Source organism: Excalfactoria chinensis, chromosome 3 (assembly GCF_039878825.1).
Source record: "Excalfactoria chinensis isolate bCotChi1 chromosome 3, bCotChi1.hap2, whole genome shotgun sequence".
NCBI classification, from domain to species: domain Eukaryota; kingdom Metazoa; phylum Chordata; class Aves; order Galliformes; family Phasianidae; genus Excalfactoria; species Excalfactoria chinensis.
In genome coordinates this window covers 1,815,637-1,833,170 of record NC_092827.1, presented here as the reverse complement: position 1 = coordinate 1,833,170, position 17,534 = coordinate 1,815,637, and the positions used below count along the sequence as shown (strand labels likewise).

The following is a 17,534-nucleotide window of genomic DNA, read 5'->3' as shown; positions in this document are numbered from 1 at the left end:
CGCCCTCACGGTTGTGCGCCTGCGCACAGCGCTAGCGGCGCTTGCGCGAGGGTGGGCCGGCCCCGCCGTAGCGAGCGGCGTTCGTTTCCTATCGCCGTTTTTTCTCCGCAGGAACTCGATCCCCTTCGCCGCCAAGATGCCGCGGATTATGATTAAAGGCGGTGTGTGGCGGAACACCGAGGTAGGACTCGGTTCGCTTTCATCTCGATCCCCGTCGTCCCACCGCTCCGGTTAGGGCCCCGGCGGTTGTCTGGGGGGGGAGGGGGGGGGGGGGTGGCTGGCTGCTCGGCAGCAGTGCGCAGGCGCGGGCTGAGAGGTGGAGATGCGCATGCGCAGGAGGCCTAGGTGGATAACAGACATGTATGGGTTGTATTGCCCTCGGAGATGTGTTTTTCCCAGGTTGGAGCAGGCCTATTAGTGCATAGGTAGAGTTGTTGCTCCATGGAGGTGGTTGGAGGAGTGGGAATGTGACCTGAAAACCCTTACTAATATATGGAAATGAGAGCTGAGGGGAGATATTCAAAAGCAAGGCTGGATGTGGCTCTGGGCAGTCTGGGCTGCTGGTTGGTGACCCTGCTCACATCAGGGGGTTGGAACGAGATGAGCACCGTGATCTTTTTCAACCCAGGCCATTCTATGGTTCTATGACCTTGTCACTCTACAGCTGTTTGAAAGGCTGTGTAGCACGGTGAGGCCTGGCCTGTTCTTCCAGGTGACAGTGAGAGGATGAAGAGTAATGACCCTAAGTAGGGCCTGGGGAGGTTCAGGTTTGATATTAGGAATAAGTTGTTATCTGAAAAAGTGGAGCAGGCTGCCCAGGAGGTGGTGAGGTTATTCTCCCTGCAGGTTTTCAATGAGATGTGTAGATGTGATGTGATTCTATGTGACACTGAGGGGCATGGTGGGGGTGGGTTGACTGTTGAACTAGATGATCATAGAATCATAGAATGGCCTGTGTTGCAAAGGCCCACAGTGCTCATCCAGCTCCAACCCCCTGCTGTGTGCAGGTCACCAATCAGCAGCCCAGGCTGCCCAGAGCCACATCCAGCCTGGCCTTGAATGCCTGCAGGGATGGGGCATCCACAGCCTCCTTGGGCAACCTGTTCCAGTGCGTCACCACCCTCTGCATGAAAAACTTCCTTATGATCTTTGGGATCTTTTCCAACTTTAACCACTTTATGATTCTGTAAAGTGATGAAGATGGCTGTGATCTCACCATCTGCAGCCCATCTTTCAGAAAAAACAACAAAACAAAGGGTGTGAAAATTTGTTATTAGATGTTCAGAGCAGAGGGAAGTACCCTGACTCAGTAAAATCCAGAATACTGCAGTATACTGCAAACATCAAACATATACATGGTTCCAGAAAGCAACGAGAAGAATGAGTGGAAGATGAATATACTGTGTACTTGATGTGCTTTTAACCACTTGAGGTGTATGGCAGCTTGTTAATTGCTTCTAAATTGGAGGTCAGCAGAGGGTGCCTACTGTATGGTCATTAAAAATGCTCTGAGTGGAAAAGGGTGGTGTCGGGTCCTTAGGAAGATGACTGATTGTTTGCATAAAAACCCCAACCCCACCATTATTGTAATCACATTGCACAATGCTTTTGCATTGCCAGATGACACAAGGGAAAATTCAGCAACCAAGTAAGGATTTAGAGATGTTCAGTTCAATGCTGTTCTTTAAATAGAAATGATATGAATTGTTTCCTGCACGAGCTCAAACCAGAGCTCATCATCGGCTGGATTTAAAGCTGCTGTGTGCTCCTGTGCTCTGAGAGCTGTTTGTGCTGGAGAATCTGTCCCTGACGAGTAGCATTTGCACCATGCAGCTGAACAGATTCTGAGCACAACTACAAGTGCTTATTAGGATTTAGAATAGGATTTCAGCATGTAACATTTGAAACGATGAGGTGATATATTTCAAGGTAGACAAAGTTCCTTTGTTTTTGTGTTGTGTATATAGTGGCATATTCAATTGAATGAACCCATGCCATAAAAAAGTAATGTTATGGTATTATTTAAAAGAAGCCACCCAGAGGCATCTGTTTTTATTTCAACATTACCATACTGCCAAACACCTCACTCTCTCTTTACCTGTTACTCAAGCAAGATGTACAGAGCCTTCAAAAACTGCTTAAGAGAGCATTGAAAGCAGCCATTCCAGAAGTCTTGTGAAGTAGGCCACAGTAACCATCCCTTGTCTTTTTCATAACTTCCCTTGTTACTGGTTTTAGTAGTCTTTGGAATGCAAACCCTCATGTATATGGAAAGTAGAATGTTTAGAAGAAGGAGTGAGGCTATGCTGTTCCAATTGGGCAGCCCATTAGATGAAACCCTTTGTCATCTTGAGCTCAGACTTGCCATTTTGCCCGTTGTCATTCTTCATAACAACATACGTTATTTTTGTTCAAAGGATGAAATTCTGAAAGCAGCTGTGATGAAATATGGCAAAAACCAGTGGTCTCGTATTGCTTCCTTACTGCATCGGAAATCAGCGAAGCAGTGCAAAGCCAGATGGTAAGTGAGGAATGTCATGAGTGGGAAAACAAGGTTCATAATTAGTGTCAATTTAGAAGTAACTTTAGATGAATTTTATGTTTGCAGAGAAACAGCAGTTTTGAGATTGATGGGCTTCTTTTATTGTGAATAATACAAATTCCTATTGATTGAAAGTAATAGCACAAGAAAGATGTGGAACTCTTGGAAGAGGTCCAGAAGAGGCCTCTAAGATGGTCAGAGGACTGGAGCAGCTCTGCTATGAGGAAAGGTTGAGCAAACTGGGCTTGTTTCATAGAATCATAGAATCATAGAATTACTCAGGTTGGAAAAGACCTTGAAGATCATCAAGTCCAACCGCAGCCCAACCAGTAGCCTATCTCTTAAAAAACATAACAAAACAAAACAAAAAAAACAACCACAAAACAACACCACAACAACAAACCTCTGCTAAATCATATCCCTGAGTACCACATCCAAACGGCTCTTAAACACATCCAGGGATGGCGATTCAACCACCTCCTTGGGAAGCCCATTCCAGTACCTAACCACCCTTTCTGTAAAGAAGTTCTTCCTAATATCCAACCTAAACTTGCCCTGGCGCAACTTGAGGCCATTTCCCCTCGTCCTGTCACATGTCACTAGTGAGAAGAGACCCGCCCCACTCTCACTGTAAGAACCTTTCAGGTACTGGCAGACGGCAATAAGGTCTCCCCTCAGCCTCCTCTTCCTCAGACTAAACAGCCCCAGCTTCCTTAGTCTCTCCTCATAGGGCTGATTCTCCAAGTCCTTAACGAGCCTCGTTGCCCTTCTCTGGACCTGCTCCAGTACCTCCATGTCCTTCTTGTGCTGAGGTGCCCAAAACTGGACACAGTACTCGAGGTGAGGCCTCACCAATGCTGAGTACAGGGGCAGGATGACTTCCTTAGTCCTGCTCACCACACCATTCGTAATACAAGCCAGGATGCCATTGGCCCTCTTGGCCACCTGGGCACACTGCTGGCTCATATTCAGCCGACTGTTCATCAGCACACCGGAGAAGAGAAGACTTTGGGGAGACCTCATTGTGGCCTTCTAGTACTTGAAGGGAACGTATAAATGGGAGGGGGAATGGCTGTTAGTAAGGGAGGACAGTGATAGGATAAGGGGGAATGGTTTGAAACTGAGACAGGGGAGGTTTAGATTGGATCCTAGGGGGAAGTTTTTCATGCAGAGAGTAGTGACGCACTGGAACAGGTTGCTCAAGGAGGCTGTGGATGCCCCATCCCTGCAGGCATTCAAGGCCAGGCTGGATGTGGCTCTGGGCAGCCTGGGCTGCTGGTTGGTGACCCTGCACACAGCAGGGGGTTGGAGCTGGATGAGCACTGTGGGCCTTTGCAACCCAGGCCATTCTGTGATTCCATGATTCTATGAAATCTCATTGTGATGATTCAAGAAAACACTACATTGAATTAGTTCAAGACATTCTGATGGATTAGCTGGAACTGTCCCTCTTAATGGTTTCTTACTTTCCAACAGGTACGAATGGTTAGATCCAAGCATCAAAAAGACAGAGTGGTCACGAGAAGAAGAAGAGAAACTGTTGCATCTGGCCAAGCTAATGCCAACCCAGTGGAGAACCATCGCCCCGATTATTGGGAGAACAGCTGCGCAATGTTTGGAGCACTATGAGTTTCTGCTGTGAGTTATTGCTTTACTCGAGATGCACAGCAGGAAAATCTGTACTACTGGTTGCACTGATGCATCATTCTCTTCTTCCCTTATGCTGAAGAATGCTGGTTTCTAGTAGACTGAGTCCTTAAGAACTGTTTCTTTATTGTTGATGTGCTTAACATGAAGAAAGAAGCACATGGAACTCAAGGGATTGGGCTTGAATAGAGTATTATCAGGGCTGACACACTTTCTGAGCTTCAGTTTTAGGTTCATGTGGGTGTTATTTGTCCTTCTGATAAGCATGAGTGAGTACGTGAGAGAGGAGGGTAACAAACAGCAGACAATGCATGCTGTTGTAATGACTGAAAGTGCAGCCATCACTTCTGTGTGCTGCAGAGGGTTTCTTTGGACCATGAGAAGAGCAGGAAAAGTTGTTCTCCCCTGTAAACTTCTCTAATTCTGATGATTGAGTTCTCTGCCATCAGCTTTGTCAGTGTTATACTACTAATATACTACTAATACTACTATAATACTACTAATATATAATATTTTATTGTTATAATATGTTGGTTTTTTTCATTCTCATCTGATTTAACATCTGAATTTACCATGTTCATAAATCTTTTCTGCAGTTATGAATTATGTGGTAAGTGTAATGCGTGATACATGGTACAAGCTTACTGGTTTGATCCATGTGTAAGGAGGTTTGAGGAAGGGGTGTTTGTTATGTGCCTGCAGGAGTACAAAGCCCATTGTAACATGCATGCAATGCATTTTTAGGGACAAAGCTGCTCAGAGAGACAATGAGGAAGAAACTGCTGATGATCCCCGGAAACTTAAACCTGGAGAAATTGATCCAAATCCAGAAACCAAACCGGCCAGGCCAGATCCTATTGATATGGATGAAGGTAAGAGAGAAATTTGTTCACTGTTCTTGACATCTTAATTATGTGTCTGGCCAATTGGTTGAACTTTTATCATTTTCTCCTCCTCTGTAGGTTTCTGACTTTCTCATTTATGTTAGTTATCTGGACTGGTGCTTCATTTCTTTGACAAATGCCCTGTTGGGGGTTATTATTCATTCTGTATATTCATCTTTTTCCTTGCATCTTCGTTGCATCCCCACTGAAGCACAACAAAACACATCTTTTTTTCCTGGCACTTTACAGTGTTAGGAGCTAAGAATTGCACATTGGTATGATTCCATGAACAGTCAGAGGTTTGGTAGTGTGGCACTCATGGATCTGAATGTAAACAGAATGTGTTAACCAACACAATGCTGTTGAGCCTATTTGCAGTTGAAGTAATTTCATTTCAGCAGTGCAATCAGTTTGCATCTTTCTATATATATTTTGATTTTCTATTAGTTTTCTTTTTAGCAGGAGGCATTTTTAGTTGAAAACTTTGTTTCATTTGACTGTTTAGAAAATATAGTGGAGAAGCTTGGAGAAAAGTAATGTTTAGTGATCAGAAATCCTGTGACAACATTGGTTGATTCAGTTTTTAAAGATTGCTAATCTTAATGTCACTTTTTCTCATTATTACTGCTGTTCTTAAGAGCAAAAATAACAGCTGTATTTGTCTGTGCTTTTGCAGATGAACTTGAAATGCTGTCTGAAGCTAGAGCTCGTCTGGCTAATACACAGGGAAAAAAAGCAAAAAGAAAAGCAAGAGAGAAGCAGCTGGAAGAAGCTAGGTAAGCATGTGCTTAGTTTTAGAGACTGGGACTTCTTCCATGGACTCTGGAGCATATGGAATGTATAAATTCAGGCACAGGCTTAAGCCTTTGCAGAATTGGACATTTTGATATTTACCTATGACAAGTTAATTCCTATTGTATAAATATATGCAGCCCTATCCCAGCAGCAATTGATTAAATAGCCCCAGGTCTTTGGCTACAGGAGCCACCTATAGATGGGCACTACAAATCACACAGTATTACTGTCTGTTTAGGCGGCTTGCTGCCCTCCAGAAAAGACGAGAACTTCGAGCTGCTGGGATTGAGATCCAGAAAAAAAGGAAAAAGAAGAGGGGTGTGGATTACAATGCAGAAATCCCATTTGAAAAGAAGCCTGCACCTGGTTTTTATGATACATCAGAGGAAAACTACCAGATTCTGGATGCAGATTTCAGAAAGCTACGTCAGCAGGACCTGGATGGGGAATTAAGATCGTAAGTATGTGTTATGCTTTGGGAGGGAACAGTATGTTGGAAAACAAGCAGTTAAACGAAAACCACATGTGTATACATTTGTGTGCTCATTTTTTTGTATGTATGTATATGTTTGTATATATATATTTAATATAAATTTAAAAATAAATCAGTATGTACCATAATATTTATTATATATATGCATATACTTATCAGATACAAACAAAATATAACAAATAAATGTGCAAGCAAGTACTTAAACAGCATTTCTCTGTTTATATAAATAAAAACATATGATTACAGATGTGATTGACACATATGTATATATAAACATATAAATAGAAGTAATAAAATAATATAATTAAATAATAAATACTAAATATGAACAATAATTTAATAATAATGATAAGTAATTTGTTAGGTTCATGAAAAGTCTGAAATACTGTGTAGGTAAATGTTGTATTTTCCATGGAACAGGCATGAAAATCAAAGTTCTTACACACATCTGTGATCTTTAAATGGAAATCCTTGAGTTTGTTAAAGTTCATTTTACTTTGGCTTGTATTACTTGGAGTCCTTTCTCCAAACATTATTAGTACTACTTACAGGAGAAACTTCTGTTTCTTGCAATATTACTTTTGATGCAATTTGAGTATTTTGATGTAATAATTGTAATAATCTTAAGTAGAATTTCCTTGAAAGCTTCATTACTTCCCCTGCCTTCCCAACACAAACCCCCAAATGCTCAGATGAGTGATTAAATGCACGTCTTCAGCAGAAGCCATATGACATGTATCTAATTGTTTGATGACATTCCTTGTCACTTTTAGCAAGAGCTTTGTTGTGAGAGAGTAGTTCAGTACTACATACAGCTTGGCTTCTTAGCTTGTGATGTAATTAATCCTTTCTGTATGATTCTTTAGTTCAGTGGGTCTGCTAGAAGGTTCAAACTGCTATGGATGACTGAATTACACATTCACAGGCTGAATCTGTTGCTGTCTGAAAAAAATACCGTATTTATTAAGTGCTAAAGGAAACGTGGTTCCCATGTCCCATGGGAAATGTTCTTCCTTCAGCAGCTGCTGAAGGAGCAGGGACTGTTCTCATCTACTTTCTAGCTATCTCAGTTCTTGCACTGACATGTTGCCTTGCTTTGGTGACCCTATTGTTGATAGCTTAAACAGCCAACCACCTGCTGCCTAATTTTGTAATGTAGAAGCTTAAGGCTGCTTTCTTTTAGGTTCTGCTGCAGGATCTGTAGAGCATATCTAATTGCTTAACTTTTACACAAATCATTTAATTCCTCCTGACTCATGCTTCATTTAGGCGTATTTGATTAGGGTAGAGCTTTGTTGTTATTGCTTTTGTTTTGTAGCTGCTCTAAAATGATCTTTTTGTCTGTAATAACAGTGAAAGGGAGGGAAGAGAGCGCAAAAAGGACAAACAACACATGAAACGAAAGAAAGAATCAGACTTGCCTTCAGCTATTCTGCAGACCAGCGGGGTATCAGAGTTTACAAAAAAAAGAAGTAAACTAGTGCTTCCAGCACCTCAGGTAAGCAGTGCATTGAATCATAGAATCATAGAATGGCCTGGGTTGGAAGGGCCTTCAAGGATCATGAAGCTCCAACCCCCCAACACAGGCAGGGCCACCAACCTCCACACTGAATACCAGCCCAGGCTGCCCAGGGCCCCATCCAACCTGGCCTTGAACATCTCCAGGGATGGACGGGGCATCCACAGCCTCTCTGTGCAGCTGTTCCAGCAACTCACACTCTCACAGTAAAGAACTTCCCCCTGACATCCAACCTAAACCTTCCTTCAGCTCCAAACCATTTCCCCTTGTCCTGCTGTTGTCCCCTTTCAAAGAGTTGATTCCCCTCCTGTTTGTAGGCTCCCTTTAGGTACTGGAAGGCTGCAGTGAGGTCACCCCTCAGCCTTCTCCAGGCTGAACAAACTCAGCTTCCTCAGCTTGTCTTCATAGCACAGGTGCTCCAGCCCCCTGAAGCAATAGGTCTACCTACGGACATTGGTTTTGGACTGATTTTTAAAGTAGAGTTGGTGGGAAATGTCTGAAGGAGATACATTTCACTGTTGTGTGTTTGAGCATTCTGCATCAGGGGGATGGGATGTACCTTGTGACAGTGGTATTTTATAAACATGACATTTTCTTAGCTGGTTTCAACGTGCACTAATGCAATGCATATCTGGGGAGTAATGGTGTGAGAGCGCGATTAAAACAAACGGGGAGTACCTCCTGACATGCAATATGAATTTTGTTTTTCTAAAGATAAAGCTTTGTTTCATTGTTTTCCTTTCAAAGATATCTGATATAGAACTAGAAGAAGTTGTTAAAGTAGGCCAGGCGAGTGAGATTGCACGCCAGACTGCTGAGGAATCTGGAATTACAAACTCAGCCTCCAGCACTCTTCTGTCTGAATATAGTGTGACCAACAGCAGCATAGCCCTGAGGACTCCCAAAACTCCGGCAGCGCAAGACAGGATCCTGCAGGTATGGTTTAAATGCACAGATTGCACTTCTGCATTGATCAACTGAATAAGAGGGAAAGTAGCATGAAAGCATTCCTTAGACGTGTGTTACTGGGGTTTGAGCTGGTACACGCTCTGCAGGATACAGTGAAAGGTATGGATGCAGATCTTCTCCTGTTTGATCAGCTGTTACATTTTTAGCATTAATCATATGATGGCCTGGATTGAAAAGGCCCACAGTGCTCATTTGTGTTGCACTGATTGTCTGAATGTCTTAGTAGCACCAGGTCATGTTTTGTTGCATGTGGGATGTGTTCTTTTAAGTCTCTCTGCAGTGCTTTTAGGAATGACCACGTTCTCCTTCAGATGAACAAACCTGACATGACTTAAGTTGCAGTATCATGCAACTACAAAGCTCTGTAGATGGATTAGTAGTATCCTGTGAACTATTTTTTGCTATATGCAGTAGTTTCATTACCTCAGCTTATTTTTGGTGTGCCTTCATTCTTTATGGTGACAGGCAAAATTAGAAGTGTGGGGGGGAAATATCTTTGAAGTGCAGTTTGGGTGGCCTTAGGCCTTCATTGATGTGAACTTTCAGGGTATGAGTGTGATATTTCTTTGGAATCTTTAGCATCTGTAAGATAACTGATGAATCTTTTCAATTTATGGAGTCTAGCAAACCAAAATGGAAATGCAGATTAAAATCTCTTTCAGCAGAATAGTACGGTTTGTTAATATCCAGTTTACTCGTGTAATAGATGTGCTGAATATTTTCTACAAATTGATTTGATATTCAGATATCTTGTAGTCTGATATCTTGTACTTCTCCAGTTATTCTTACTGCTAGTGTATCTTTTAAATATACATAGTGGAGTGTAGCTCTGAAAGTCTTATTAACATACTGCATGTGTTGTGTGGTTTACAGGAAGCACAGAATCTTATGGCTCTCACCAATGTGGATACGCCGCTGAAAGGAGGTCTTAACACCCCCCTGCATGAAAGTGACTTCTCAGGGGTAACCCCGCAGAGGCAGGTTGTTCAGACTCCAAATACTGTGCTTTCCACACCATTCAGGTAAAGCAAACTCTTCTTCCAGTGGGTGCTTGGCTGAGCACGTATCTGATGGGATGGGGAAGTGGCTGACTGTGTGAAGTAACAGATCAGTACTACAAAACAAATTTCAACACTCTTTTACTTCAAGCATATGTTGAACAACTTTTAAATTTTCTGCTTTTGCAAACTCAGCCACGTTGTCTTCATTGGTATTTCTACTGTGTGCAATTGCAGAATCACAGAATGGCCTGGGTTGCAAAGGCCCACAGTGCTCATCCAGCTCCAACCCCCTGCCGTGTGCAGGGTCACCAACCAGCAGCCCAGGCTGCCCAGAGCCACATCCAGCCTGGCCTTGAATGCCTGCAGGGATGGGGCATCCACAGCCTCCTTGGGCAACCTGTTCAGTGCATCACCACCCTCTGGGGGAAAATCTTCCCCCTAGGATTCAACCTAAACCTCCTCTGTCTCAGTTTAACCCATTCCCCCTTGTCCTGTCACTGCCCACCCTCACAAACAGCCATTCCCCCTCCTGTTTATATGCTCCCTTCAAGTACTGGAAGGCCACAATGAGGTCTCCCCAGAGCCTTCTCTTCTCCAAGCTAAGCAAGCCCAGCTTCCTCAACCTTTCTTCATAAGAGAGGTGCTCCAAACTCAGTCAGGTCCAAGATGGGTTCTTCTGCAGTGTGCAGCAATATAAATTGTGCTGGAGAAATATCAGTATAAATATTAAGGTGGCATGTCATTCCATATGTGGATTCTAGCTTTTCCAAAGTATTAGCTCTGAACTGAAGGTTTGGGAGGTCCCTTAGCCAAATCCATTTGGAATTCTTGAAAAGCTGGGGTAAGTATTTTATAAGCCATATAAATCCAAAATTACATATTCCTTGTATTGCCAATCTAAATAGTGTGGGCTTGTTGGTTTAACTCTGAGTGTGGGTCCTGAATAAATATATATCCCACAAGAGCCAAATACCATAGAGCTAAAAAATAATATGCTTGGTACATTTTGTCTGTCAAATTTTTCAACCTAAGTTCTATTTTGACTTGTATCGTGCCAGTAGAAGTAGAGAATGAAGTAAAAGGGACCATTATGGAAGCTTTTCAAAAACAGTTTTGTTTTGTTAAAAGCTGTATGCAAAAGCCCTGTACTTTTAATGAATCTACACAAACGATCCATTGGAATCATTGAGGTGAATAGAAGTTTCCTGGAGTGATCTGGATGCTAATTTATAATATGAAACATTCATTTCATAGAATCATGAATCACAAGGTTGGAAAGGACCTACAAGGTCATCTAGTCCAACCATCTGCTTCTCATGAAGATGATTTTTTCTGCTTCTTTAACAGTGCCTTATCACATTTTATTTTTGCTTTTAAACTGCTGTCACCACAAGAAGCCTCATCCTAAGTAGGCAAGAGAAAACTTGTAACTATCCAAGGCCATGTCTGTATATCCTGCAATTTTTTATGTAGGAGGTTACTAGAGTAATCTGGAGGAGAAGCAAGTAAAGCTCATGGAATTCAAGACATAATTAAACTTTCCTGACCATGTGTGCTTAACAGTAATTAATATAATACAGTTATCCTTGAATTGGCAGTGAAAGGGAAGCAGCACCTTCAGAGAGATTCATTATGTTGTAAGATGGGACAGCTGTTACACTACAGAAGTTCAGAGTGAATGATATGGCCCAGGTGGCAGGGAAATAAGGGGTAGCATTTAAATCCTGATTACAGTAAGATAGCAACAGGAATAATTGCTTTTCAGTAGAGGTTGATTTGTTTCCTTAAGCTTCTCTTAATGGAATGATGTATTTGGATTTCAGCTTAACAGAGCTTTGGTTACAGCTTGATAGGTTTAAACAAATTATTTTATTCTTCTTCATTAAGTTTTCACTGCCTTGTGGACATACAGAGAACTAGTTTGAATTGAGTACTTGTGTCATGTAACTTTTATGCGGTGCTCAGCCATTGGAAAGTTGAGTTCTTTGGGGAAAATGAAACAAAACAAAACTATATTTGTACTTTCTTCAGAACACCTTCTCAGGGACAGGAAGGATTAACTCCTCGTGGAGGACTGACTCCTAAACCTGTGGCTGGTACAACTCCTGGTAGAACTCCACTGCGTGATAAATTGAACATCAACCCAGAAGAGGGAATGGCAGATTACAGTGACCCATCTTATGCAAAACAGATGGTAAGAAATGAAGTTAAATGCTCTGTTAACTATCAGGGTTTTTTTAATTGTTGCCTTCTAAACAGAACTTTATTTTATATGAACTGTTGTTTCTGCTGCTTGTCTGTGATCATCACCTGGTAAACTCAAGTCTTTGCACTGTTATAACATCAATAACTTACTTTAAGAAACAGGGTTTTTTTTCCTGATTAAAACAGCTTTGATTGCACTCCAGAATTATTCATCAAAGAAGACAGAGTTAAGTTTCAGTTTTACTTGAATCTGAAGCTGAGTAGGAAATACACCTTAAAGAAACATTCTGTTCTCTCGCAGCTAGGCTCAGCCCTCAAATGCTTCATCACCTACAGGACCTTTTAATCTGTCCCATTAACAGCATTGAGCTAAAGGAGTTTTTGTCATTAGTAGCACTTGGTTTGGAGATGTCCAGTGGTCTGAATACCATCCAGACTCTTGCCTTGGGCAACGGATGTTTCCAGTCCTGCAGATTGTGCAGGAGCTACCCTGCCAATTAGTCTTGATATAAAAACAGCTTTTAATTAATAGATAGCACATTGGGAACTCCTTTTATGTGGCTGATTGTGCAGCCTTAACCGTAACTGGATGTCTCCCACAAGAGCTATTGATTGTTCTTTTTGGGTTAGCATAGAATATCCATCTCAGGTATTTGGTATGTTCTCATAAAATAAATCTTAGACATCAGAGATTCCTCATAGCTTGAAGAACAAGGCTTCTTTAATATTCTTGTACATATTATGGTTCTTTCTTAGCCTGTTTGAAGTAAAGCCTTTTGCTGCTAGAAGGAATGCTGGGACTTTGGGTTCTTGATGAACTCCATTAATTTCCAGATCTGGTGGCATTTCTTCCATTTTCTTTCAGTACAACAATCCGCAAAGCTGGGATTAACAGCAATGAGAAAAAAGTAAATTTAGGCTTATGTGAGTGGGAATGCATTTTCACCTATTTTCAGCTTCTTAAAAGGCATTTCTGTGAGTCTCCACACCTGGTTCTGATACTGCTGGAAGGTGAATATGCCATGCTGTTGTTTTACTTAAGTATAATTCAGCCTGTTTGGAGATAACATAGAGCTTTCTTAAAGATGGCTAAGAGTGTCTTTTAGCATCAGAGAGCTTTTATACGGATACGTTCTGGGTAGAGGTTTGTAGTCTAGTCTGGTTTGGTAACATGCCTTTTATGTCAGACCTCAAAAATTGAGGCCTTATTGGCTTTGCATAGTACTTGTGCATTGTTAATGTCCTTTGATGCAGGTGAATTGAATTCTGTCATACTGTTCAGTGCATGAATTCAGACACATCTTAACACTGTTCCAACAGGAGAGAGAGTCTCGTGAAAACCTGCGTCTGGGGCTCATGGCCCTTCCTGCTCCAAAGAATGACTTTGAGATTGTTCTGCCTGAAAATGCAGAAAAAGAACTCGAGGAACCTGAAGTAGATGAAGCCTTTGTGGAAGATACTGCAGATATAGAAGCCCGCAAGCAGGTAGGTACTTGTAACACAGAGAGTCTTTTCTTTAAAATACAATGTGGTCCTCTTATGTTTCTCATAGTTTTGTATATGTTTAGTGGAAGTCATACAGCTTCTGTAGAGTAAGAAAGTAAAACGTACTTGCTTTCTACCCTGCCATCAGAGTGAACACGGACATGCAGGCATAGTCAGTTTTCACTCTGAGTCATTTTCCTAACAGGTTAATGCTATGTAGTGCTCCTTCTCTTTTATGATAGTCTTTTTTTGTTCCCCAAGATAAAAACATATAACTAAAAACATATTTCAGCAGAGGTGCATGCTTAAAATTAAGCATGTGATTATAGTGCTTTTTTCAGTGTCAGGTTATACTCAAGGTTAAAAGAGGTGCAGTCAAATTCAGGCAGGCTGGTAGAACATACAGAGATTACTGTGCAGTGAATTGGCTGCAGTTTATAGGAGATTACTCCAGGATTATCCAGACAGAGAAATTGTGAATAGATCTTTGTTGTTGTTTCGGAGTTATAGAAGCCTATAGAAAATAATAGCTTTGAATCTCTGTTCTGCTTCTTAGATAGCTGTAGTAGCCTGTATTTTCATTTTATATGCAGCCTTTATATGTAGAAATTGAAACGTAGGGAAAAATACCGTGTATGTCATAGAGAGGGACAGAGTGTTGGCTGCAGATTTAAGAATCTCTCTCTTACTGGCAGATTTCAAGCTTAAAGAGGGTAGATTTAGATTGGATATAAGGAAGAAATCTTTTGCATTGTGGGTGGTGAGGTGCTGACACAAGCTGCCCAGAGATATGATTGATGTCCCATCCATGGAGACTTTCAAGGCATGGCTCGATGAGGCCCTAGGCAACCTGATTGAGCTGTTGTGTCCCTGTACATTGCAGGGCAGTTGGACTGGATGGCCTTTAAAAGTCCTTTCTAACTCTAAGGATTCTGTGATTCCCTGTCTGGAGAGTTACAGTAGAATTAAAAATGTTGAGAAACTGGTGAAGAACTGTCTTTTTAGGATGAAGGAAAATGTGATGGCTTGAAGAGGCATGTTAGGACCGCTGTCCTCTTGGTTTGCTTACTCATTAACATTAGTGGATATTGATTATGACATCATCACATAAAGCGTGAGCTCTTGCTTGGATCTGGGTTTGTAATGTGAGGTCTTTGTTCTCTAAGGAATCTTTGCTGTGGTAATCAATTGGCATTTCTATCACATATATTTGTGAGAAGCATCTGATTTTATTGCAGTAGCTGAAGTAACCTTTAGCATGTCTGTGTAGGCTCTCCGAGATGCAGAGCGAGCCAAGGAACTGAAGAGAATGCACAAAGCAGTTCAGAAAAATCTACCAAGACCCTCAGAAGTAAGTGAAAGTAATGTTCATTTTTAAGAGGGGGGGAAAAAAGGTTTTAATCATTATAGGAGGAAATACAGTTTAAGTACATAATGAAATAATAAAATCCTTACTTTACTATACTGAATTCAGCTTTTCACAGTGAAAATATCAAGAGGGTTTTCATATGCACAGCTGAAAATATGACTGGATTCTGGTTGCTCTATCAGTGTTACACAACAAGGGTTTTTGGCACCACTTCTGTTTGATTTAACCGATGAAAAAAACCCTCTTGTTCAGACAGAATGTAACATACAATGTTTGTGAACCTGTTGTTTTTATTCTTATGCAGGTTAATGAAACAGTATTGAGACCCGTGAATGTAGAGCCACCTCTAACAGATTTGCAGAGAAGTGAAGAGCTAATAAAGAAAGAGATGATTACAATGCTTCACTTTGATCTTTTACACCACCCATTTGGAGAACAGCCTACTGGTAAGAAGGGGAAAGGCCCAGGATTTGGAACCAACAATGCAGAGCATATGGCTTACTTGGAACAAAACCCTTATGAGAAGTTCTCCAAAGAGGATCTCAAGAAGGTGAGAATTGCACGGCATAATTACCACCGACCTGTGGTCGTCTTACATCACAATCCTGTAATACTACAGTATAAGGTGGAGTCAGCCCTGTGCTGAGTTGGGTGACCTTTTAGTACAGACTAAATACAACAGTGGTACCCTGCCTACCACATCAAGCAGTAGAGTTATCCAATTATGCTTCTCAAACTTGATCCAAACAGTGCTGTGATGGAGCAGGGCCTGCCAAGCTGTTGCAACTGATCTTAAAGCATGCCTGCCTAAAGTGCTGAGTGAGCAGAGCAGGTTGTCACTGGGCTAAATGAGGAGGCTGTCTGAGTGTTCTCTTGTCTTCTGCATTGTAATTACAAGCTAAATAGTCCTGAGGCAGGGGTTCCAGTTTGGCTCTTTTATGGAAGCAGCTACAGATGTTGCATTTGCTGCCAGGTGACAGTTTAGACACACAGTGCTATGGTTAGCTCTTTCAAAGAACTTCCCCTGTGAACTTGTGCCACTAACCTTTTACCAAATGCTTAGAAGGATGATGATAAAAATAAAGGTAAAATCACGTGCCACCAAATCATCTGTTTTCTGCAGATTCCTGCTATCTGCAACTTGCATCCTGACACTAGCTGTTGTATCTCAGCACCTAAACTTCAAAGTATGTTGATGGATAAATAAGCAGATTTTAAAGCCTTGACTGTATCTGACCATTGAATCAAGAGCCTAAAACGAGAAACACTGTACAGTATGTACTTCCAAATTGCTGTTAAGTGAAAACTTATACTTGAAAACATCTTAGCAGGAGAAATTAAAGATGGAAAATGAAGCTAGATCAAGAATCTCACTGTCCTGCCAATGTCAGATTGTTCCATTAGGGCTGCTGAGTGCTTTCTCTGGTTCGTTTTGAGTGCAGGAGGAATTCAGTTTTCTGTCACTTCCCTTAAAGACTGGTGGTAGTCAAGGGATTTTTGTCTGGGAACTTCAGAATCCCTCGAATTTTTTTTCTCCTACCTGATGATCAGAAGTCTTACACAGCCCAGTTCCTACTTGCTGCATAATTCTTAATGTAGCAACCCCTCTTTGTCTAAAATCAAATTGAAACCAAGTAGTTTTCCTATCTCTGAGCTCTCATCTGGGGATTGATTGTTCAGATTTTTTCTTCAGTTGTTTATAGAATATGTTTCTACTAAAATCCCTTCCTAAAGTGCTCCTTCCTTTTCCTGATGTGTTGATCGTATTGTACTTGGTAAACTGACCTGGTATCAGGAGAAAGCTCATATCTCAATAGTAGTTCTCAGCAAACAGAATGTTGCTTGTTAGTCTTTCCTTTGTTGATGCTTGCACAGCTCATCCATTAATGCTTAGTGTTGATTTTCTGCACTGTATGGAGAGGGACATGCAAAAGGAAATGAAAAGTGATTTTTGTGTTGTGGAACAGCTGCTTCTGTCTTGTGAAGTTCTCCTGCCCCTCAGGGTCCCTGCTTCTATCGTTGTTCTTCTGCAGCAAGGTAAAATACCTGGTTGTGCCACAGCTTTCACTAGCTACAGCAGAACAGTGTCAGGTTTGGCCAGATTATGAAGGATAGTTGAGCTTTAAGCAGCCTCCTAGTCTGGGTTTCATTTGTAATACACAGCATCTTTGTTAGATCTCATAGTTAGCCTCACCTGATGGTGAGAGCTTTTGGTGTGAAAAGATAAACTGCCCCTGTGGATTGCACACTGAAGGACTGAAAACAACAAGGAATTTTCTTGTATCCTGTGTTTTGTAATTACAGTTTTATTTCTCATCGTTTCCAACAGGCTCAGGATCTACTGGCACAAGAGATGGAAGTGGTGAAGCAAGGAATGGGACATGGAGAGCTCTCAAGCGAAGCTTATAACCAGGTGTGGGAAGAATGTTACAGCCAAGTGTTGTATCTGCCTGGACAGAGCCGCTACACAAGAGCTAACTTGGCCAGCAAGAAAGACAGGATAGAGTCACTTGAAAAGAGGCTTGAGGTCAGTGTCACTTTTTTTCTGCTGGCACACTTCTGCACCTGCTTTTCTATTTTATTTCTCATTGTGTGTTATTTATTTGCATGTCATTCAGGTTTGTT

The 17,534-nt window shown here is 41.6% G+C and overlaps 1 protein-coding gene across 1 annotated transcript in view; it reads left to right on the top strand.

Annotated features, from left to right (window-relative positions):
• Positions 1-22: 22 nt before the first annotated feature.
• The window catches only part of CDC5L (cell division cycle 5 like), a 30,607-nt gene continuing 13,095 nt past the window's right edge, over positions 23-17,534 (top strand). Inside the window, exons 1-14 of the mRNA XM_072331672.1 lie at positions 23-181; positions 2,418-2,521; positions 4,019-4,180; positions 4,934-5,061; positions 5,750-5,849; positions 6,107-6,325; positions 7,715-7,859; positions 8,628-8,816; positions 9,723-9,871; positions 11,882-12,044; positions 13,376-13,540; positions 14,811-14,891; positions 15,214-15,459; positions 17,239-17,436. Of these exons, the coding sequence (XP_072187773.1) occupies positions 137-181; positions 2,418-2,521; positions 4,019-4,180; positions 4,934-5,061; positions 5,750-5,849; positions 6,107-6,325; positions 7,715-7,859; positions 8,628-8,816; positions 9,723-9,871; positions 11,882-12,044; positions 13,376-13,540; positions 14,811-14,891; positions 15,214-15,459; positions 17,239-17,436 (2,094 nt within the window). The 5' untranslated portion in view covers positions 23-136. The remainder of the gene's footprint in view (positions 182-2,417; positions 2,522-4,018; positions 4,181-4,933; positions 5,062-5,749; positions 5,850-6,106; positions 6,326-7,714; positions 7,860-8,627; positions 8,817-9,722; positions 9,872-11,881; positions 12,045-13,375; positions 13,541-14,810; positions 14,892-15,213; positions 15,460-17,238; positions 17,437-17,534) is intronic.